Here is a 20,620-nt window from a genome sequence, read left to right as displayed (position 1 = left end):
TTACAAAATATAATGGAAGTATTTCATTATTTTAAGTTGAAACGTATTATCGCTAGTTGTTTATAGAAATAATTTAATTTTAGACATATTGTATAAGTATTTGTCTAATTTTAAATATTACATGTATTTGTACAACCTATAGTAATAATAGTCAAACATTTGTCAAAAAAATAAAAGAAATTTTCTAATATGTAAAATACAAATTGCATCAAATATAATTTTTTCTGTATATAAAACGAAAAATAACACTTATAAAAAAAGTATTTTTATCAATGAATTATCCGTAGAGTTTAATTCTATATTTACATCAGTTACGTCGTTTATAAAAACGATCATTCAAATGAAAGTTGAGAATCGTTGCAGTTATGTGAAAGAGTGCGCTTGCGCCATTTATTCTGTATCAGACTTTGAAACCAATGAATAGCCTAGTCTTACCTCAGTCACTTTCCAACCAGCAAATCGTACGATTTACGTATACGCATTTCGAGCTAGAAATCATCTCGTCGATATAAGGTAAGTTATGTTTATGCGTGTTTTTAAATAAATAATTCAAATTAAAAATTGAAGTGAAAAGTGCCACGCGTTTTTATTGAATTTCATTTATTATTTCATATCGGGAAATTGATATGAAAACTGATATTTGACCTACAGTGGGATTCGACCTTGACTGACATTTGGTCGACACCCAGTGTATCTTAAAATAATATCATTTTATATAATTATAATATTTTATATTTTATATTCAAATTTTTAAAAAGCTGCATTTTGCTATCTTAAATTTATAAACATTCACGTACACATCAAGTTTATATATGTATATGTATATATACATATATACATATTGTTTTATAAATTCAAATGAGATTTATAACTTAAGTATTATTAAGTAATGTTATTTAATGATATTTAAATGAAAACTATATATTTCTAATTATATTTTTATTATTTTTTATTAAATTCTATTTATAAAAAATTATTTCAGTTTTAATTTAAATGTATTAATATAATATTATTCAAAACATGAATTATAGAAGAATAAATAAATGAATATAGGAGAAAGCTACTTTCATTTAATTATATTTTGTTGCGTGATTCTTTAAGTATAATAAGTCTCGTAAAGAATACTTTAAGATGTACATATTTTGTGTTCAATAACGATAAGAATATATGTATTTTAAAATTTGAAACTTTAAGAATATTAAATTATGTATAAAAATATTTTATATGTAATAATATTATTAATGAATAATTAAAATTTAAACATTCAGGATTATTGGAATAAATCTTTTCATGTTAAATTATCAATATAACCTCTAAACCAATAATATATATCTGTTATAATAGTGAAAATATTAATTTCTTTTCAATTATTGTTATTTTGTTATATAATATAATAAATAGAAAAAATATTGGAATTTAAAAATTCTTTTATTTATATAATAAATTTTTCATTATAATTATATTCATATATAATTTATATGTTGTATGTATATATGATTTTTCATACTTCTAAGTTTATATTTGCTTGTTCTAAATCTTATATTCAAATTACGTCTAACTTTGTATCATAGTTTTTCGATATTTATTTCTGTTATTTCCAATGACGATTTAATTTGGTCGTTTCATTGAATAGAATTAATAATTATGATCAATGATATTCGTAGGTTAGATAGAATTAGATTAGTTGTTTACAAGCATTGTTTAATTATGATGAAAACTTATGCAATCCGGCAATCTATTGTACTGTATAATTCCTAGAAAGATTTTGATAGATAAAATATTATATGTGGAATAAAAAATTAGTAATAGTAAACACGTGAAATGCATCTACTGTACATGTACATGAATACAACTTACTAATTATATTAATTAATTATACTATTATACACGTGTCATTTTTTTTTTACGGGCGTTTCATCATACATTCTTTCGTCCCATAAATAGGAATAATACTTTGGCAAATAACCAGTTTCATCATAAGATTTTATATATATGTTTAGCGCCTTTCCGTATCAAATTTTGTTTGTAACATTTATTCTAATTCGCACATTCACATCTGCTAATTATAAGATAATTATAGATATTCTTTTTCTTGTGAAATATTTGATTGAATTACTATACAAAAAAAAAAATGAATTTAATTTTGTATTTTTACAAATATTATAATATTTTTACAATATTTTACAAATATTTTAAGACTGATTATGATTCATATTTGATGAAATAAAAAGAAATGCTTTTTTAAAAATCAATGATAAATTATTATTAGATGTGCGATTATTAATATTATTGTTATTAAAATAACCTATTGAATTAAAAAATTATATATTTTGTTGAATTTATTAGATATATAACTTCACACATAATTGCACACTTGTATACATATGTAACATTAAATAAATCATTCAAACATAATAATAATCATTGTATTAATAATTTGTAACTTATTATAAATTGAAATATATATAACAAAATATATTAAATGTAATATTAACTTTCATAATTGTTATTTTATCCTGGTAACACAACGAATTATTTCAACATTATTTTTTTTAAATTTTTGTTTTTGACTATTTTTACTATTTTATTTTATCTTTTATTACTTTCATTTTTTAATTATTAATATTTTCATCGACATTTTCATTACTTATTTTAAAATTTTTATATTTTTAAAAATAATAATCATCACAAAGTTTTAATCTTATAATACACACCATATGAACAATTCACTTATTCATAATTAAATATCAATACAAAGAAGTATGAAAAAATAGAAAAATAATAAAGAAATCTCTTTAATCAAACCATATATCCAGTTAACTACGATATGATAACCTTTTATTACATGCTATTACAGTATTTTTAAAACTTTTTTATTAAAAGAATTATAGAATATCATGTTATAAATCACACAATCTTTTCAATAACGTACTTATATTTATCGAGAATCTAAAATCGCGAATTATTAATTTATTAATTTTAATTAATTTTAAATAATTAATACAAACAGAAATAAATTGAATTAATTTCAAAATTAAAATTTTAATCAATCGCAAATGTGATCTTAATCTTAATCTTTTAAACTTAATATCTCAAAAATACGTGAAAAATACATGAAAAATACGTGAAAAATACGTGAAAAATACGTGATTCGATATCCGGATGTTGCACATCACGTGTTAACGTTTTTGACTAACGACGCGTTACAACGGCGTCACGCACTCTGACGTCATGTTTCAATTAATCTTCAGCACAAATCGGATAGTTGATTTTATGATAGTTTCTGTTCTCTTTCTTTTGACTCACTAATTAACTTTGTAATTTTAAAGACTCGAAAAGTACAGGAAGAGCACACTTTACAGACTGCATTGCGCATTAGGTGGACTGCAGATTCACGCCGACAGTCACCGCCAGGTGCGCTTCGTCGTGACGTTTACCACTTTTGAATACTACAAGTCAGACGAGAATGGACACGTTGCGCAGGCGTGCTCGTTTATCCGTTACCGATTAACCACAGCAAAATTTTGCTGACGTTATTGACCGCCTGCCGACAAGTTAGGCTTGTTGCGTAGATGACTTTTTTAGTGGCCGGGATTAGAAAATTTGCGTTAAATGTATAAATTTCTCGTAAAATCGTGGGAAAGCTTCAAATTTCCATATTATGGAATTTAATATCAAAAGTTCTTTAATATCATTTGTTTCTTTCTTCAGAAAATATATAAGTTTGATGATTTAAATTCTATTTTTAGAAACTATAAAAATTTTTTACAAGTTTGTTATAATAGATAATATTATATAATATTATAGATATTTTATATATCATTTATTCATATATACATAAGTTCATAATTATATTAGTAGGCTTGGAAATATTAGAGATAAAATTTTTTTTCTTACACTTGATGTTTTTATGAAATTAATAATTAAAAATGATTAAAAATTCAACTCGCATCTGCACTAATATATCTTGAAAATTATTTTCATGTATTAATTGATATAAAAAACGATTATAAATATTATGATATATATCTATTATTGCTAAATAAAATGCATAATTTGTTATTATGACATTTATTTCTTAAATTTTCTATTTTAAAAAAATTGTTAAATTATACAATTAAAATACAGATATGTATATTTATTTAAATAATGAAATTTGCCTACAAATTTGTATATTCAAACATTTTACAAAAAATGTAAAAATCATATAAAATAAAAATCATATTAATTAATCTTTAAAAAAATAACTTCTAAGCAAGTGCATTGTTTCTACTCGAATAATGAATATCTTTATATCGATAAGGATAATAATTAGATATTTTATTTCTGGCAAACCATGCAGTCAATCGAACAAAATTAATTTAATCAACTTATTGATCTCAAGAAATATATATTTTAGATAAAAAAAACGCGTCCTTAATTATTGGATTCAAATTTATACTGCACATCATTGATCTCCAAAGCGGTTAAAGGATATATATTTCTGGTCTGATGAAGTTTCTAAGTGGTTATACATTGATGGTTAGTGATTACGAGATAACCAAGATAGCTTAGAGACAAGATAGCGGAGATACGGGTCAATGAATCGCAATTGATAACATAATAGCAATACACGAGGGGCATTTTTTATCGAGAAACGAGATTGCACGTTCTTAATTATCACATTCTGTTTTCCCTTTATAAACAGTCTTATCATGCTTTACCTTAATAACGTAGAATTGTAAAAATTACATTATCATTGAACTGATCATTGATCATATGAAAAAATATTTAAAATGTTGATACATAAATTTTTTTTGGAGTTTATCAGAAATCGTGGAAGAATTTTAATATCATATTTTGACAAAAGTTAAAATTAGATTATATAATATAGTCGTTGTTTATTTCAGAGTTAAATTTGACGCGTAGAATTTATGTTGGATGTTATTTTGTTCAGAGAAAAACAAATTTTACGTAAATCGAACAAAATTTTTTTCTTCGATTCTTTTTTATTATCTACGATATTTATTATTTTTTTTCATTTCAATTTGAAATAAAATATTTAAAAAATATTAAAATAATTTTTATTTATAATATCGATTATTAGTTTTTTAATTATATTATTTTATATTTATATTTTAGATTTTTATTATATATAATTTATCTCTACGGAGGAATAAATTAATTTAAATTTCATAGATATTAAACACAAATTTTTCAAATTATTTTTCTTTTTTTATAATTTCTTTTTATAATTCATTTTTAATATAAAAATCCTTTATATATTGTTTCAAGCAGTGATTCATATAATTCAATTTTTTGATGACAAAAATGAATGCGTTAATTGAATTCTTTAATTGAATTTTCTTCTAGAAAATTTATTAGTGTATAAATTCCTTATAAAAAATTTTAATTTATTCGCATTATTACATTATATAAAAACATTTCGTTTTAAAAATATTATATAAAGTATTTTAAATAAATTAGTAAAAATTTTCCTGATCTTTTATCTCGATAAAAATTTTTAATAAACTAATATTATATCGAAATAATTTCATTAAGAACATTATAACATTATTAGGTAACAAAAATGCATTTTAAATGTATACTATGGAAATTTCGAGACAGTCTCATTAATAGCTTAAACTTTTGTCCACTTATGCCAAGTGTGAAGTAACGAAATACATTTTAAGCATGAATTGCGCTGCTATCACGTGCCTTCGAAATGTTATAGCCGTTCAAGTCATTTCATTATCTATTCATAACTCGCACTAAACAATATGATGCTAACAATATTAAATGGCGATGATTATTTTAAGTTGCACGTGAAAAATAAATCAATCAATCTAACAAACATAAAGAAATGAAATGAAGAGAAAAACTGAAATATAGGGAAAAATATAGGGAAAAATATAGGGAAAAACATTCGAATTGTAAATATTTAAATGTATAAAGTTAAAGAGAGAAAAAAAAAATTTACAAATATTCATTTTCAATATATGCATTTTGAAATTTTATCTGAAATGGAAATTCTATGAATTTCATTAAATGTAATTTTGTTACATGGAGTTTGGTAACATTTTTGTCATAAGGAATTTGCTTTCATATCACAGTCGAATTATTATCATAAGTATTTTTCAAAAGAATATAAATAAATTGATTTCGTATTTGGATTCAACTATTGCGCGATATGTGCCAATATTTAGTCTTTATTTATTTGTATCTATTTAATTTATAGCTAGAAATGGAATCAAATATATAGGTTAGAATTCGATTAGAAACTTTCAAAGATACTTCAAAATTGAAAAATAGATTTTTTTTATATTGATTTTAACTCTTATATATTTTAAGAAATCTAAATAATACTTTAAATATAATCTCGATAATAATTTTGAATATTTTATGATCAATTAATTTTTATTATCAAAATCAAGATTTATAGGTATATACAATACTTTTTTCTTTAAGAAAAAATTTAAAATTTATTTTCCAAATATTTTTTAAATCCAACAGAATTATCGTTATTTGATACATTTGTTATTAATTTATTTGAAATTTGCAATTTTTATTAGAATAAAATAAATAATACTTTAAATTTTTATAAAACTTTCTAATTGTAGATAAAATAAATAAAGATAAAATAAATAAGATAACTTCTTTATTAGATATTCTAATAAGTTTTTTATTAATATATAATTATATAAATATATAAAGATTATATAAAATATAAATGTTAATAAAAATATTTTGAACTGGAAAGAATTTTTGTATTATCTTTATTATTAAAAAGTGTTCATTATTAACTAAGTATTATCAATAAATGAGAAAAATATTAAAATACAAATATTTATTTTAATAAATACAAATCTATTACGTATCAACTTTTATTGATGAGCTAATACAAATTACGATGCTAGAAAATTTCTAACCTTTAAATTGATAGATTTAATTCAGATATCTGGTTTTGTAGAGTCTCTGTATTATTGAAATTAATCCTATTTCTATATAAATCCATGAGGCTTACACAAAAATGACTAATAAAAGATATATTTCGAATAAAAGGAGGTTATAAGAAAAGAAGATTCCGAACTGCGACTTCTTAATTCGATAAATTTCAATGATGTGTACAATATACGATATATAGGTATATATATATATATATAATACCTGTTAAATTGTTGAAAATTCGTTTGTGGTTCCAGTAAAATTTTCAGACCTTCCAAACCTTAGTAAAGCAGCGGCTTCTTTATCATTTATACGATTAAAAAACTTTTATCTACACGTCTCGTTGCCGTATTTTTCCTGAAGCGTGACTTTCATTTCCATGCATTCTTTAAGAGCTTTTTCCATTGTGTGTAAGTAAATTGTAAATGTTTTCCAAAATAAGGAGCGACTTCTCCCACGACAACTATTCAGAAACTACTTAAAAAAAAATAAGAAGAGAAAAAAAGTGAAAGTTAAAAATAATTCATTGTGATGATTATTCGCTTTCTTTGCAATGAAGAAGATATTTTGATTTAATTTATGATAATTTAACTTTAAATATTTCTTTAAATATGATCTTAACCTAATTTTTCAATATAATTCTTTAAAATATTTAGAATGTTATTAATAAATGATTTTTTTAAATATATTAAATTATATATATTAATATATATTATATTATGAAAACTATTTGGAAAACACAGAGGTTTCAAAAATTTTAAAAACTGTTTTTCAAACTATTAAAATATCACTGTAGGATAAATTTTAGTTAACTTTTTTCATTAACATAATTTTATGTAAAATATTTAATATGATTGGACATTTTTATGACCAATTGTATTTAATCATTAATATTAAAACAAATATAATGTACATAAAACAATGGTCTTTTAATTTTTTTTTAAAATATTTCTCTTTTTTATTCTTTAGGATCTTACAAATTATTTCAGTCTTTCTTTTATTTTTTAAATAAATTTCAAAAACTTTCATTGAATTCCAAACTTTCATTAATGAAATATTTATTCAATTTCATAATGTCTTTTAAAGTTAAGAAAATATTTATGATGAAAAATTTTTAATATGAAATATCATAAAAAAATAAAATAAAAGATATTATAGAAAGATTAATGAATTATTTGATACATTAGTATGTAATTCTAATGAAAACAAATGTTAAATATTTTTTTGAAATTCTCTTCCATAATTGAAATGAAATATTAAAAAATATTAGTATAAATTATAAACATATTTGGAAAAAAATTATAAAGTTATAATTGATTGTTGTATTGATGTTGATTAATACTAGGTTTATGCTTTTATCTTGAGAATTGAAAGTCAAAATAAATATCATCTTTATAATATCAATTCAATATTATAAAGAAAAAAGAAATTTTCTTCTAATGATAAGAATTATATGATATCATAGATTTTTTTTAAACATTTATTCAATGTTTATTATAATATATTAAGAATTATTTGTATAAATCATAATATTTCTTTCAAGGAAACCTGATATATTATTCAATCTTATATTGAAACCAAAAAAAAAACACTATATATGCACTATACTATAATGATATCTAGAAATCATTCAAAAAAAGATTACTTAATTAATCGATATTAACGATCAAATTTGTTTTCTCAAAACTCATTAAATAATCGTAACATCATTCATGTAACTTTCCAACTATACAACTTATATCAGAGTTATCATTGCTTCATTTGGCTAATGAATTGTCTATATGATTCATCCACTCATATGTATGTGAAAATACATTATTTATAGAATCCATTGATCTATCCACAGTGAATTTTGTTAAATCTCGATTTTCCACCAAAGTTAATCTCGAACAGAGCGTGTTCAGCCTCGACAAATTAGCGAAAACTCGATCGTGACTAGGGCAAAATTGCGATAATCAATCCTTGCATCGATCGCGGAATATTCGTTTTCCCTCGGTTTTACGTAATCGCTTCAGCGATCGGAGATTGCTCGAAATTGTAAATGGCGGGGGTCATGACGGAGCGAACCGCGCCTCGATTATTCAACGGGTTCCTAGGAACGGGTTATCCCTTTTTAGAACTATCGTACCGTACATCTTCGTACCGTAAGATGATCGTGGAAAATTTATCTTGGAGATGGATTGAAGTTGAAAATTAATCTATCGGGTGGATTAAAATTTCGTCCGTTCGAGATTAATCAAATTTGAAAAGTCATTCATGATTAAAAAGCTACTAAAATTATTATTTTATGATAATCGATATCTATGAGATATCGTATTATATCTATGAGATAGACAAAAATTTTTCCAATATTATTTTTTAATATAATTGAAGGGTTATTACAATTTGATATTATTGTTTTTGGATATAGAATTTTAATAAAAGAGAGGTTATATTAAATTTTTTTTTTTTTAACTTAGTATATTCACCGTAAAAATGAATCTATAATATCCAAATATATAAAAGGACTTTGACTTTATTTCCGGACTTCTTATAAAGATAGAAAGCACAATCAGATATGCATTATATATTTGTCAATAGAATTATTAGAATTAAGCAATCTCTATTCTAAATATTTAGGATATAATGATTTGAAAATCGTACATGCTAGTAACAATTAAAATAGAAAAAATATAAGTTCTGAATCAGTCAGAATTTCTATCAGAAGTTGGAAAATTTGCAAATGAAGATCTGCAAGAGTGATTATCTCACACAAGTATACAACAATCCCACGCTCGTTAGCTATACCGTACGCTTTGAAGGCGAAAGGAACGTCTACCCCAAACGGCGCACACAGGTTCCTTGCATCCACCGATACCGATGTCTCAGGTCACGGATTCAGGGTGCGCAGGGGGATAATACAGGCGTGTAGCCTCGAGAACGTCTGCGCGTGCTGCATTGCGGCTAGCCCACTCCCTCGTTCCATGCTGCTATGGACGGCAGGCTGTCGAGCGGATAAGGAAAGAGGCGGTTGAACAGTGGTTAGAAGTGAGATAGCGATATAGCCACGAAATTGGAAGGGGTGGGGTTATAGTGAAAAAGCGAGATAGCTATGTGCGCACATAGAAAGAGAAAGACAACTATAGTCGATGGAAAGAAGAATAGTTCGCCAATGGATGAGACAACGATGCCGGTAGAAGTGAACTTTGTTGCAGGTGGAACAAAGAAGATAACAGAGAAGGAAAAAGAGAGAAAGATAACTATACTCGATGGAAAAAAGAAGGGCAGTTGGCTAAGGGAGAGACAATGTTAACAGAGGGAGCTTTAGTCGAAGATGAGACAAAGAGGATAAATATGGGAATATAGGCAAGCGTGAAAGAGATAGGGTTATGTATATACGCGTAGAAGGAAGACAGTGCGGAATTTGAAATTAGAGGATGACGGAGGTCTGGAAGCAAGGGTAGAGAAAGAGGGAGAGTGTAGCAACTACCCCCCTGTTTTGCAGTTACGACACTGCACTGCAGCCAGGTACCCCTGCCGCCTCTTGGACGGGGCGAACTAGCCGGATAAAGCCAGTCGTCGTCTCGTGCTCGCACGAGACACGCGCTCCAAGTACTGTTCGCTCTTCGACGATCCGTAAAGATGTAGTCGAATAGATAAATTGGGTCCTCTCGGCTGGACCCGACGGGACATCCAACATCGTTTCGTCAGCCGAGAACGCGTTGTGTCGCCAACGATTCGTTTACTTTTTTTCGTCTTCTCCGGTCACTTTTACTCTCTTAAATATTTATAATCTCGTATCGGTATTGTCGGTGATATTATAAGGGTGTAACAATCATTATATTCAAGCAAAACGTTGAAAAGATTGAAGAAAAAGAGGAACAAAAAATCGATTTTTTGAAAATTGAACAAAATATATTTAGAGGACTGAATAATACCAAAGAGAACATATTTATTGCCGTTATTATTATTATTATTATTATCATTATTATTATTATTGGGATTATATTATATTTATTGCTCTTGTACATACGTGTGATTGTAATACGAGTCGCGAAATCCGAAAATTTATTTGCGATCTGGATTGAATCAGGACAAGAATCATATGTTTAGAACAGGTAAGTGATTATGGGAGATTTAGATTATAGAATTCATGAGATCACGATTTTTGAATATTTAATTGTTATGCAATTATGTAAAATATATAAATTATATAATTTATAAGTTTAATTATAATAATTTATTAAATTGATAAATTTTTTAAATTTTGTAAATTGATATTATTTTTCTTAAAGAAAAAAAATTAATTTATAAAATGAAAATAAATTTTATATCATGAAACATATGTTTTTATAAATACATATGTTGAATGTATGTATATAAACTATTAATTTCACAACTCTCATAATGAACACTGATATCTTCATTTTTAAATAAAAAGTTTTTTTATTATCTTTAAATAGAAATATGATTAATATGATTATATTTGTAATATTATCATGAAAATTATTAATTTGTTAAACTATCAGATTTATCTAAATCAGAATTTATCAGCTGACTGGATTCGATATGCAACGTCTTTTCAAAATCTTTCTTTTCTATCAAGTGCAAAAAGATACACTCAATAATAAAAATTTTTATACATCGTACATTAATTTAAATAATAAGCTGTGTCATATCAATAAATTCTGTTTTTAACGAATATTTATGAATATAAATATATGAATATACATAGATTATAATAGGTTAAGTCATGCATATTCCATTATACTCTCTAAATTTTCATTAAAATTAGAACTTTAGGTTTATGTAAATTGCTTTCTAAGACAGTGTATGAAAATTTGTATGCCTAATTATAGTTTTATTCATAGATTTTAAAAATACATATTTTATCTTTATTTATTAGAATTAGAATTCCTAATATAGGTTCTGTTTTGCAAATTACCCGATTTTGATTCTAATCTGAGGTCAAAAATATTATTAGATAAATACATAGATATGCTTCATTATTTCTCAATTACATCATAAAAACAAATAACGACATTTTATTATTATGTATCTAATTCATACAATTTGTACTAAATTTAATTAAAAATTAATAACATAATAATATAAAAAAATATAGCATTTAATCTAAAAACTATAACAAGATATTATACTATCTATCCTAAAAATTATAATTCTGTCTTTAATTAAAACATCCCATTTATATATATATATATATATCCCATATATATTTTGAAATATATGTGAAAATTGAAATTTCTATTTATAAGGAAAAATAAAAGATATTGATCTCTAAAAAACATATAATAGTTTTTAATTTATTTTAAAAATTAGAAAATTTAGAGAACTCAAAATATCAATATAATCTTAAAAAATGAGAAAATGCTAAATATTTTAATCAAGAAGAACTAATATATTATTGAATATTTAACCATGTTGTAATTTGATAAAAATCTATATTCTATTCATCATAATGAAATCATATGTTATTTGAAATCAATGCTGTTTAATGTATTGATGTAAAACACTATTAATTTCGTATCAATTTAACAGAATTATTATTTTTATTGTGATTATTAATGATATGGTATAAGTTGTTAGAAGTCGGCATTATATAAAGTTTCAAGAAAATCATATTGCTTTATATATAGGATAAATTGATTTTATTCAAGACCAAGATGCTAGGGAAAGATAAAGGTAGCAACAAAGAACTCAATGTTGGCCATTGTGTACCGTTTTATCGATTTTAATTTCTTTTCTTGTGCGATCCCTCTCTCGTTTCCCTTTCTCTTTTTTTTTTCATTTTTTTCCCCTTTCTACCTCTTTTTTTTTCTTTTTTTTGAGTATGATGTATAGTGCGGATTTTTAAAAAACCTGTTAACTAAATCTTAATCTTTGTTGGGAAAAGAGGGAGTCAAATTTAGTTAAGATAATTTTTTGTAAAAATTATTTGTAGAAATCTCGTTTAAAATTTTCAGCTTAATAAACCGTTTTTATTAGATTCTGAGTTTATTTACCTTAATAATGCAATTTCTAAAATTTTATCATTATAATTATCATTTAAAATTTCCTTGATTTTTAAGTTATATTATATATTGATGATTAAAGAAAAATAATTAAAAAAAAGTGAAAATTGAAATCTGAAAAATTTTAAAAAGATAAAATTTTAAGTATATTGCTTATTTATATATATATATCTTTTTTGAGAGATTTAAGATTATCGTAAATCAATACAATGTAAAGAGAAGAAAAAATTGATTTACGATGTCGACAATCTGTTAATTGAGATTGTAATATCATTATGATAATTTGTGTACGCGCGCGCGGCGCTTGTTTACGATGTCTATTGAATGGAGACTCATTGTAGCCATTTTATCGATCTTTAACTCGCGTCTGCATCATTTAGTTTATACCTTTACGGAGATGGTAAGGATACTCTGAAAGAAGAAAAGTTCTACTTTAGAATTGGGGCAAAAAGATATTATTTTGCACAATTGTAAAAAATAATATGATATCATACGCAAGACTAAGTTTAATTTTTTCTATCTATTATTTAGTTCAAAGATGATATAATTGGTTTTTGTTTTTTAATTATTAAATGAGAATACATAAAAGAGAGTACATATTTTTAACTTTTATCCTCTTAAAAATAATTTAATAATTATTAAGAGTAATAAAATTCGTGAATTTTCCAGAATTCATTATCATATATCATATATAATATTTTTTGCGATATATTAATTCTAATTCCTTAAGATCAAGAAAAATCAATTTATGATAATTCTATGTAAGATACACGTCTAAAGATTTGCGGTTTATCTTATTATATAACATTTAATCCTTTTATTCTACATTTTATCTCGTATCATATTGTCACGTTTTAATTTCAATATATTATTTTTATCTTGATTTAAAAAATCAAATATTTAATTTATTTTTTTTTCAACTATTTCTGTAAATATTTTCTAAAAAATTCAAATTTGAACATTATTATATTCAATCTAAAAATGTTTATTATTTTTAGACTTACTATTCAATAATCCATTAAGAACCTTCAAATCCAAAAAAAATCAGGAATATAATATTTGGATTTATAAAAATCTCCTTCCATTTTAATGTTATTTTTACTTTATCGATTATTTCAATAACAAACTGACTCAATAGAGCGTAGTTTTATTCCCTTTATCGCAGTTTTCACAGTTGCAATAATTAATGCAAGAATTTCAATGTCGACCTACAAATATTCATAACGTTAATTGAATAAAATTTTCACATTTTTTTATTTGTATATTATGATTTTTTTCAATTCAAAGATTATAGAAAGAAATATAGAATTCAATTTCACTAGGATAAAATGTATATCAAATTAACTCTTTTATTTCAATCTTAATAGTAATATATCCCCATAAAATAATAAATTTAAAATAAAAACCATACTTTTGGCGAATTCCATTTATGGATGACTATCTATCTATTTTTCGTGACAATTCCAGCGAACTTCTCCATTTGCTTGTCCTCACAAATTTATTCCTTAGACACTATCTTTTCTAGATAGAGATTAATGTTCAACATATTGCACGTTACATCTTAGTGAGATAAATGGTTCACTGTTTCGTCGCTAGAGTATTTTGTCAATAAACTAATATTAAATTATTGGTCGTTTTTAATTTTGTTGTTCGAGAATATTGATTATATTAATCGTTTTTGGAGTGTTTTTATAATATCTTATATTAAGATAGATAATTTAAAATGATAATTTACTTCATTGGAAATTTAGGTACGACAATATTATATAGTAATATTATAAAATATATTTAATATATTTATTAACTATAATAGTATGCACAGATTTTAAATTTAGCTTGATTTTTTATATTTACATCATATAAAACATTGTAAAAAAATTCATAAATATTCTTTCTAATATTTTTTTGAATTATATATTTATGTAATTAATTTTATTACATAACCTATGAATATCTTAATGAACAATTTTGAAAAATGTGCCATTCTTTATTTCTGTGTGTTATTGCAAGAATGATACATTAAAATGAGTATATTAAAAACGTAAAAATGAATGTATTCTTAGATTATTATTTATAACTTATAATATATAGAAAATAATTATTAAATAAAAATAATTATGAAATATATTATAACAATTTATCTCTAAATTTATATTTCAATTTATATCTTATGTTTTTTACTACATTTGATCATGAAGTTAATTTCGGATAAAAAATTATCGTTTTATAACTTTGCGAAAACTTGTAATTAAGTTGAATATTTTCAAATTAGTTACTATGGAAAAAGAAAATAACTGTTGAAATAGTTATTACTTTTTTTTTTTAAATATTCTGATATAAATCTGTGAAATATGTATAAATAATAATTGTTATGTTTTACATGATTTTAGATAAAAAGTATTTAATTAAAAATATAATAGCAAATAGTGTTATAAATAGTTTGCAAAGATTTACAAGTCAACTTCATTTTGAAGAATACAAAAAATGATCTCTTTAAAAATGATTATATATAAAGAAAAGATTTTACGCTGGAATATTATTTTAGTACGAGCTATGGTACGGGTTATAAATTTATGAATATTAATCTAATTACGAAAGCAATTAATAATCGAGACTAATATAATTTTGGAATTTATTTATCACTGATTTAAAAGGATGTTATTTAGAGATTTATATTATAAGTATATTTATTACACCACTAATGAGAATTGAATTGATTAATTGAAAATTAATTCATTGCAAAAAATTAATTTATAATTATGAACTTAATCATTCAAATCTAATATGATTAATCAAAGTGTATTATGAAATTTCTTAATATAATATTAAATGGCATGCATTGATGATTTTTCTTTCATCATATTAGTTACGAATATATTAGTCTATTAGTTCAAAGTGATAGAACGAATGAAAGCGCAGAAATAGGTCAGACTAACGTTTTCTTTTTATGAAATATTGACATTAATGGGCCATTGTGAAATTCAATTACGCTACGGAAACCTTAGTGGACATTTGATATTTCATGTGCACAATACCTGCGCATCGAAAGACTTGCTTTAAAAGATGAAAGCACTCTAGGAAGGGTCTTTGCACTTAAAATTCTAACCTCTTTTTCCCACGAATTCAATAAATAATATGCTTTTATGAAAAGATTATAGTTGAAAGATATTATGCGATTTTTTAAATTATTTTTCTATTATATTTTTTATTATATTATTTAGCTATAAAATCTATATATATATTATAAACAATTTATTAATGCTTTTATTATTCTTTTCAAAAATGTTAAGTTTTAACATTTTTCTTTAAAGAGAATATCTGTTGAATTTAATAAATATATTAAAAATAATTAAAATATTAAAAATATATAAAAAAGATATTAAAAATATATTAAAATATTAAAAATATATTAAAAATATATTAAAAATTCGAATTATAAAGTAATAATGATCTCTAAGAAGATAGTTGGTTTTCCCATTAATCATGTTGTTACAATTTATCTATTAATTATGTTCCGAATAGAACAAAGTTTTTCTCTTGCATTTCATTATTCTGATTCATTAATTAAAATTTTTATCTTTTAATCTTCTTTACAAAAAAAAATTATTTAATTGCTTTTTTCGAAAGACCGATATTTCTTGAATGAATTTTTTTCGAAAGTTTCTTTTTTTAATATGGAACATGTTTTGTAGACAATGGCTGCAGAAAAGTACGATAAGCTCACACCTGAGTTGAAACAAGAATTGAAGAGCATCGCCCAGCAAATTGTTGCGCCCGGAAAAGGAATCCTCGCTGCGGATGAATCGACCACAACGATCGGCAAGCGTCTAAAAGACATCAATGTTGAAAATACTGAGGACAATCGCAGAGCATACAGACAACTTCTTTTTACCAGCGCTAAGGTACAATTTTTTTTATTATATAATGAAGTATTGCAAAAGAATCCTGTTCAAATCAGAAAGTTCAATCAAATATTTAGGCAAAAAAAAAAGCAATTGTTTAATAATTAAAGTAAAGTAAAATGATTATCAATATATTTTATTTTATATATATAAGTTTACTTTTATTATATCCAATATTATTTTATTATATTTTATTACATCCAAATGAAATTCTAAAATCAATTATTAATATTAAATTTTTATTTAAAGTTAGAATATTCAATTATTTAAAAATAATATCTCCTAATAATAATTTTAATAATTTTTTTCATTTTTTCAAAGGATGTCATCAGCCAGCATATATCTGGTGTTATTCTATTCCACGAGACCTTGTATCAGAAGGCCGATGATGGAACACCATTCGTCGAATTGTTGAAACAACGTAATATCTTGCCAGGTATCAAGGTTGACACAGGTGTAGTAACATTATTTGGTACCGAGGAAGAAACCACTACGCAGGGTCTCGACAATCTTCAAGCTCGTTGTATTCAATACAAGAAAGATGGATGTCAATTCGCTAAATGGAGATGCGTGCTAAAAATCAGAAAGGATTGTCCCAGCAAATTGGCCATTTTGGAAAATGCTAATGTTTTGGCTCGTTACGCTTCTATTTGTCAAAGTGCTAGGATTGTGCCAATCGTCGAGCCTGAGATTTTACCTGATGGTGATCATGATCTTGCCCGTTGTCAACAAGTCACGGAAGAAGTTTTGGCTGCCGTGTATAAGGTGAGAGAAAAGTGCATATTGGTTCGTTTCACGCAATGATATTGATCTCTTGCACAGAAAATTGTATAAATAAATAAATAACAATGATCTACAATAATAACTTATATATCATTTTATATTTATAAAATAGTATCAATTATATTATAAATTGCAAAACATCAATACATTTCTTGTTTATTTAGAACAAAAATTCGAATTTTTCAATGTAACATAGTTTCATATTTTTCCTAAAAATAAGAATAACAATAAACAACACTTATGTGAAAGAATATTTTTTATATATAAAATATAATATAAAGAATTAAAAAATATCATCAGTTTATTTTATGATATTTCATTAATTATTAGTGATTTAATTGTAGAACTTTTTATGTAATAATTAAAATTTGATCATATTTTATAGGCACTCAGTGATCATCATGTGTATCTTGAGGGAACTCTTTTGAAACCGAACATGGTAACACCAGGACAGAGTTGTCCAAATAAAGCATCACCTCAGGAAATCGCAGCAGCTACTGTGACCGCTTTATTGCGTACCGTTCCACCTGCAGTACCTGGAATCACTTTCCTCAGTGGCGGTCAATCAGAAGAGGAGGCATCTGTGAATTTAGATGCTATTAACAAGTTCCCCGCGAACAAACCTTGGGCTTTGACCTTTAGCTATGGCCGTGCTCTTCAAGCCTCCGTGCTTCGCGCATGGGGAGGCAAGAAGGAACAGGTTACTGCTGGTCAAGAAGAGCTTATCAAGAGGGCTAAGGTAATTTTAAGGCTAAGTGTTTTTATTTTAAATTTTCTTCATTATATGTATTATGATGTAAGTAGAATAAATTTTATTTTATTTTATTTTTTTTAACAATTGTAACTAAATTTAATAATTTTCTGTTTTAATTTTTTTTAGTATAATTTTTTGAATAACATTTTAATAAAATATTACATTTATATGAATTATTTATATATGTGAATTTGATTTAATTTTTTTTTCTATCATTTCTTTAATTTTTGGATGTTTTACGATTTTTTTTTTTTCGTTTTTATATAATTATATGTATTCTTTTTCCTATTTTATTTCATTTAAATTTATAATTTTACACAATTGTTATTTTCTTATTTTTATTTTTTTAATATCTCTTTTTTGCATGTATATACATTAAATAATTGTTTAGGCAAATGGTCTAGCCAGCCAAGGTAAATATAAAGCTGGAAGTATTACTGGCAAAGCTGCACATGATGTTCTTTTTATAACATCCCATGTCTATTAAACTCCTTCATTCCTTTCCAAAAAACATTTCCATAGTAAGTGTCATAGACTAATTTTGCATTTATTTTTTTTTATATTGCACATAAATATGCTAACATAGCAAGATATTTAATATTGGATACTGATTAAATTAACAAATTGTTATTTCTTGTTAATAACAAATTTGTAATTATATTTTTATTTTTTTTTTAGGCCAACAGCGAATCGGCACTCGGCAAATATAGCGGTGGTGTAATGGGAGCTGCTGGCAATGCTACGCTTTTCGTCGCGAATCACGCGTACTAAAATAATCATTAAAATATTGATAAGGGTTAGATAATTAGATCGAACATCGTTAACGTCGATCACCGTTTGCGATATAAAAACATAACTACCGACAGTGAAGATAGGAAGCGAATAAAGAAAGACTTAAGAAAAATTCTCGAAACATAGAACAGTTACGCAGCGTCTGTATAATTGTATATTTCACAGAGAAAAATTAAATTTTTAAATTTAAATTTAAAAATCGAATGGATTCAATTTTAATCTATCGCGGAAAATTTATATGTTTATATGTGTTTTTTTAAAAATTATATTTTAATGATCGAAATGAATTTTAACAATGATTTTTAACAATCGAGTATACAGAAGCTGAGGAATAAATTATGTTTTGAGATAAATTTTAAAAACACTCAGGATTATTATAAACAAGCGATCATAGTTGATTCTCTTCGTCGATTGTCGTGTTTCTACAAACAAAAACGGAAAAAACTATTCTTCGTCAAAAAAAAAAACTATTCTTACTGTTTTTACACTTCCTGTTCTTTTGCTCTATTTTTGATTTCCTCCTTTATTTTCATCAATATTATTGTATTCATTTTCTTCGGATGATACGACGAAGAATTTTTCATCGCAGAATCGTTTGTTTTGAACGCTACGACAATTTTCGAGAGAGATTTATTTGATCGATGTATATACATACGAGCCTATCGAATGAAATCAATTTCAAAAAGAGATGATGATTCTTTATTTAGATCGTGAATAGATTTCGTGACATTCGAATTACGCACGCGTTATTATATTCTGTATAACTCTACGACTAAAAAGAAACAGATATATTATATATATTGTCAATGTCGTTAATAATATTCTACGTGTATAAAAAAGAAAAAAAAAAAAAAAAAAGAAAAACAAAGTAAAAATACATATTAAATGTTGTTTGTTAGTAAATGAATCGAATATTATGAAGTCGTAATATTATGTCATCTACTTATACAATATGTGTATCTTATATTATAGATATTTAAGTAACGTATTGAAAAGTATCTCGTACATCGATGTTATATCTAATATTTTCATTGCAATCTAGGTCACCAAATACACTGTGGAGGGGAATTGCCATGTCTTTTTATTTCAAACCTGTCCCAAAATATATAATTTTAAAGTTATATTTCATATATGTTAAAATATTAATTTTTTAAATTATTATAGACAAAATATGAATTCAGAATTTTATCTACAAATGTAATCTAGAAATTATACTTATTAAGTTATAAAAGTTATTAAGTAAATAAATAAAATAAAAAATAAATAAGTTATTATATAAATGAAGAAATAAGTAATAAAAGAATAAAAAATAAAAAAAAAATAGATAAATATTGAATATTAGATAGTAAAATAATTAAATACACATAAATAAGTGACTATGTAAGTGAATAAATAGATAATGGTAATAAAATAGTAATACTTTTAGTTTCCAAAAATAAAATAAAAATAGTTTT

General features: G+C 24.3%; 1 protein-coding gene and 2 long non-coding RNA genes across 5 annotated transcripts; 1 reads left to right on the top strand and 2 right to left on the bottom strand.

Annotated features, from left to right (window-relative positions):
• Positions 1–351: 351 nt before the first annotated feature.
• On the top strand, positions 352–20,234 carry Ald1 (fructose-bisphosphate aldolase). Of its 2 annotated transcripts, none has more exons than XM_003690630.4 (5): positions 352–513; positions 16,628–16,837; positions 17,159–17,602; positions 18,006–18,359; positions 19,053–20,234. In XM_003690630.4, exons 2-5 carry the CDS (start codon positions 16,631–16,633, stop codon positions 19,143–19,145), a joined length of 1,098 nt encoding a protein of 365 aa, XP_003690678.1. In that variant the 5' UTR covers positions 352–513; positions 16,628–16,630; the 3' UTR covers positions 19,146–20,234. The 2 variants fall into 2 exon arrangements, with proteins under 2 accessions (XP_003690678.1, XP_012349955.1); XM_012494501.2 differs by lacking the exon at positions 352–513 and adding an exon at positions 10,412–11,021.
• Positions 1,410–7,398, bottom strand: LOC147656758 (uncharacterized). Of its 2 annotated transcripts, none has more exons than XR_015293674.1 (3): positions 7,147–7,398; positions 1,858–2,059; positions 1,410–1,754 (listed from the first exon to the last, which is right to left on the bottom strand). It is a non-coding gene; the product is annotated as an uncharacterized LOC147656758 (long non-coding RNA). The 2 variants fall into 2 exon arrangements; XR_015293673.1 differs by having other exon boundaries at positions 1,858–2,056.
• On the bottom strand, positions 12,881–14,615 carry LOC116415488 (uncharacterized). Its single transcript, XR_004226103.2, has 3 exons — positions 14,347–14,615; positions 13,940–14,143; positions 12,881–13,346 (listed from the first exon to the last, which is right to left on the bottom strand). It is a non-coding gene; the product is annotated as an uncharacterized LOC116415488 (long non-coding RNA).
• Positions 20,235–20,620: the final 386 nt, after the last annotated feature.

Source organism: Apis florea, unplaced genomic scaffold, assembly GCF_048593485.1.
Source record: "Apis florea isolate Af1SG1 unplaced genomic scaffold, ASM4859348v1 contig_3496_pilon, whole genome shotgun sequence".
Classification (NCBI taxonomy): Eukaryota; Metazoa; Arthropoda; class Insecta; order Hymenoptera; family Apidae; genus Apis; species Apis florea.
The sequence above is the reverse complement of the archived record's forward strand: the minus strand, read 5'-3'. Positions and strand labels throughout refer to the sequence as shown.

Coding starts and splice junctions, on each gene's coding strand:
- Ald1 (XM_003690630.4), top strand. CDS start 16,631: ATGGCTGCAGAAAAGTACGATAAGCTCACACCTGAGTTGAAACAAGAA. Junction 16,838..17,158: donor TTCTTTTTACCAGCGCTAAG/GTACAATTTTTT, acceptor ATTTTTTCAAAG/GATGTCATCAGCCAGCATAT. Junction 18,360..19,052: donor AGCTTATCAAGAGGGCTAAG/GTAATTTTAAGG, acceptor TTTTTTTTTTAG/GCCAACAGCGAATCGGCACT.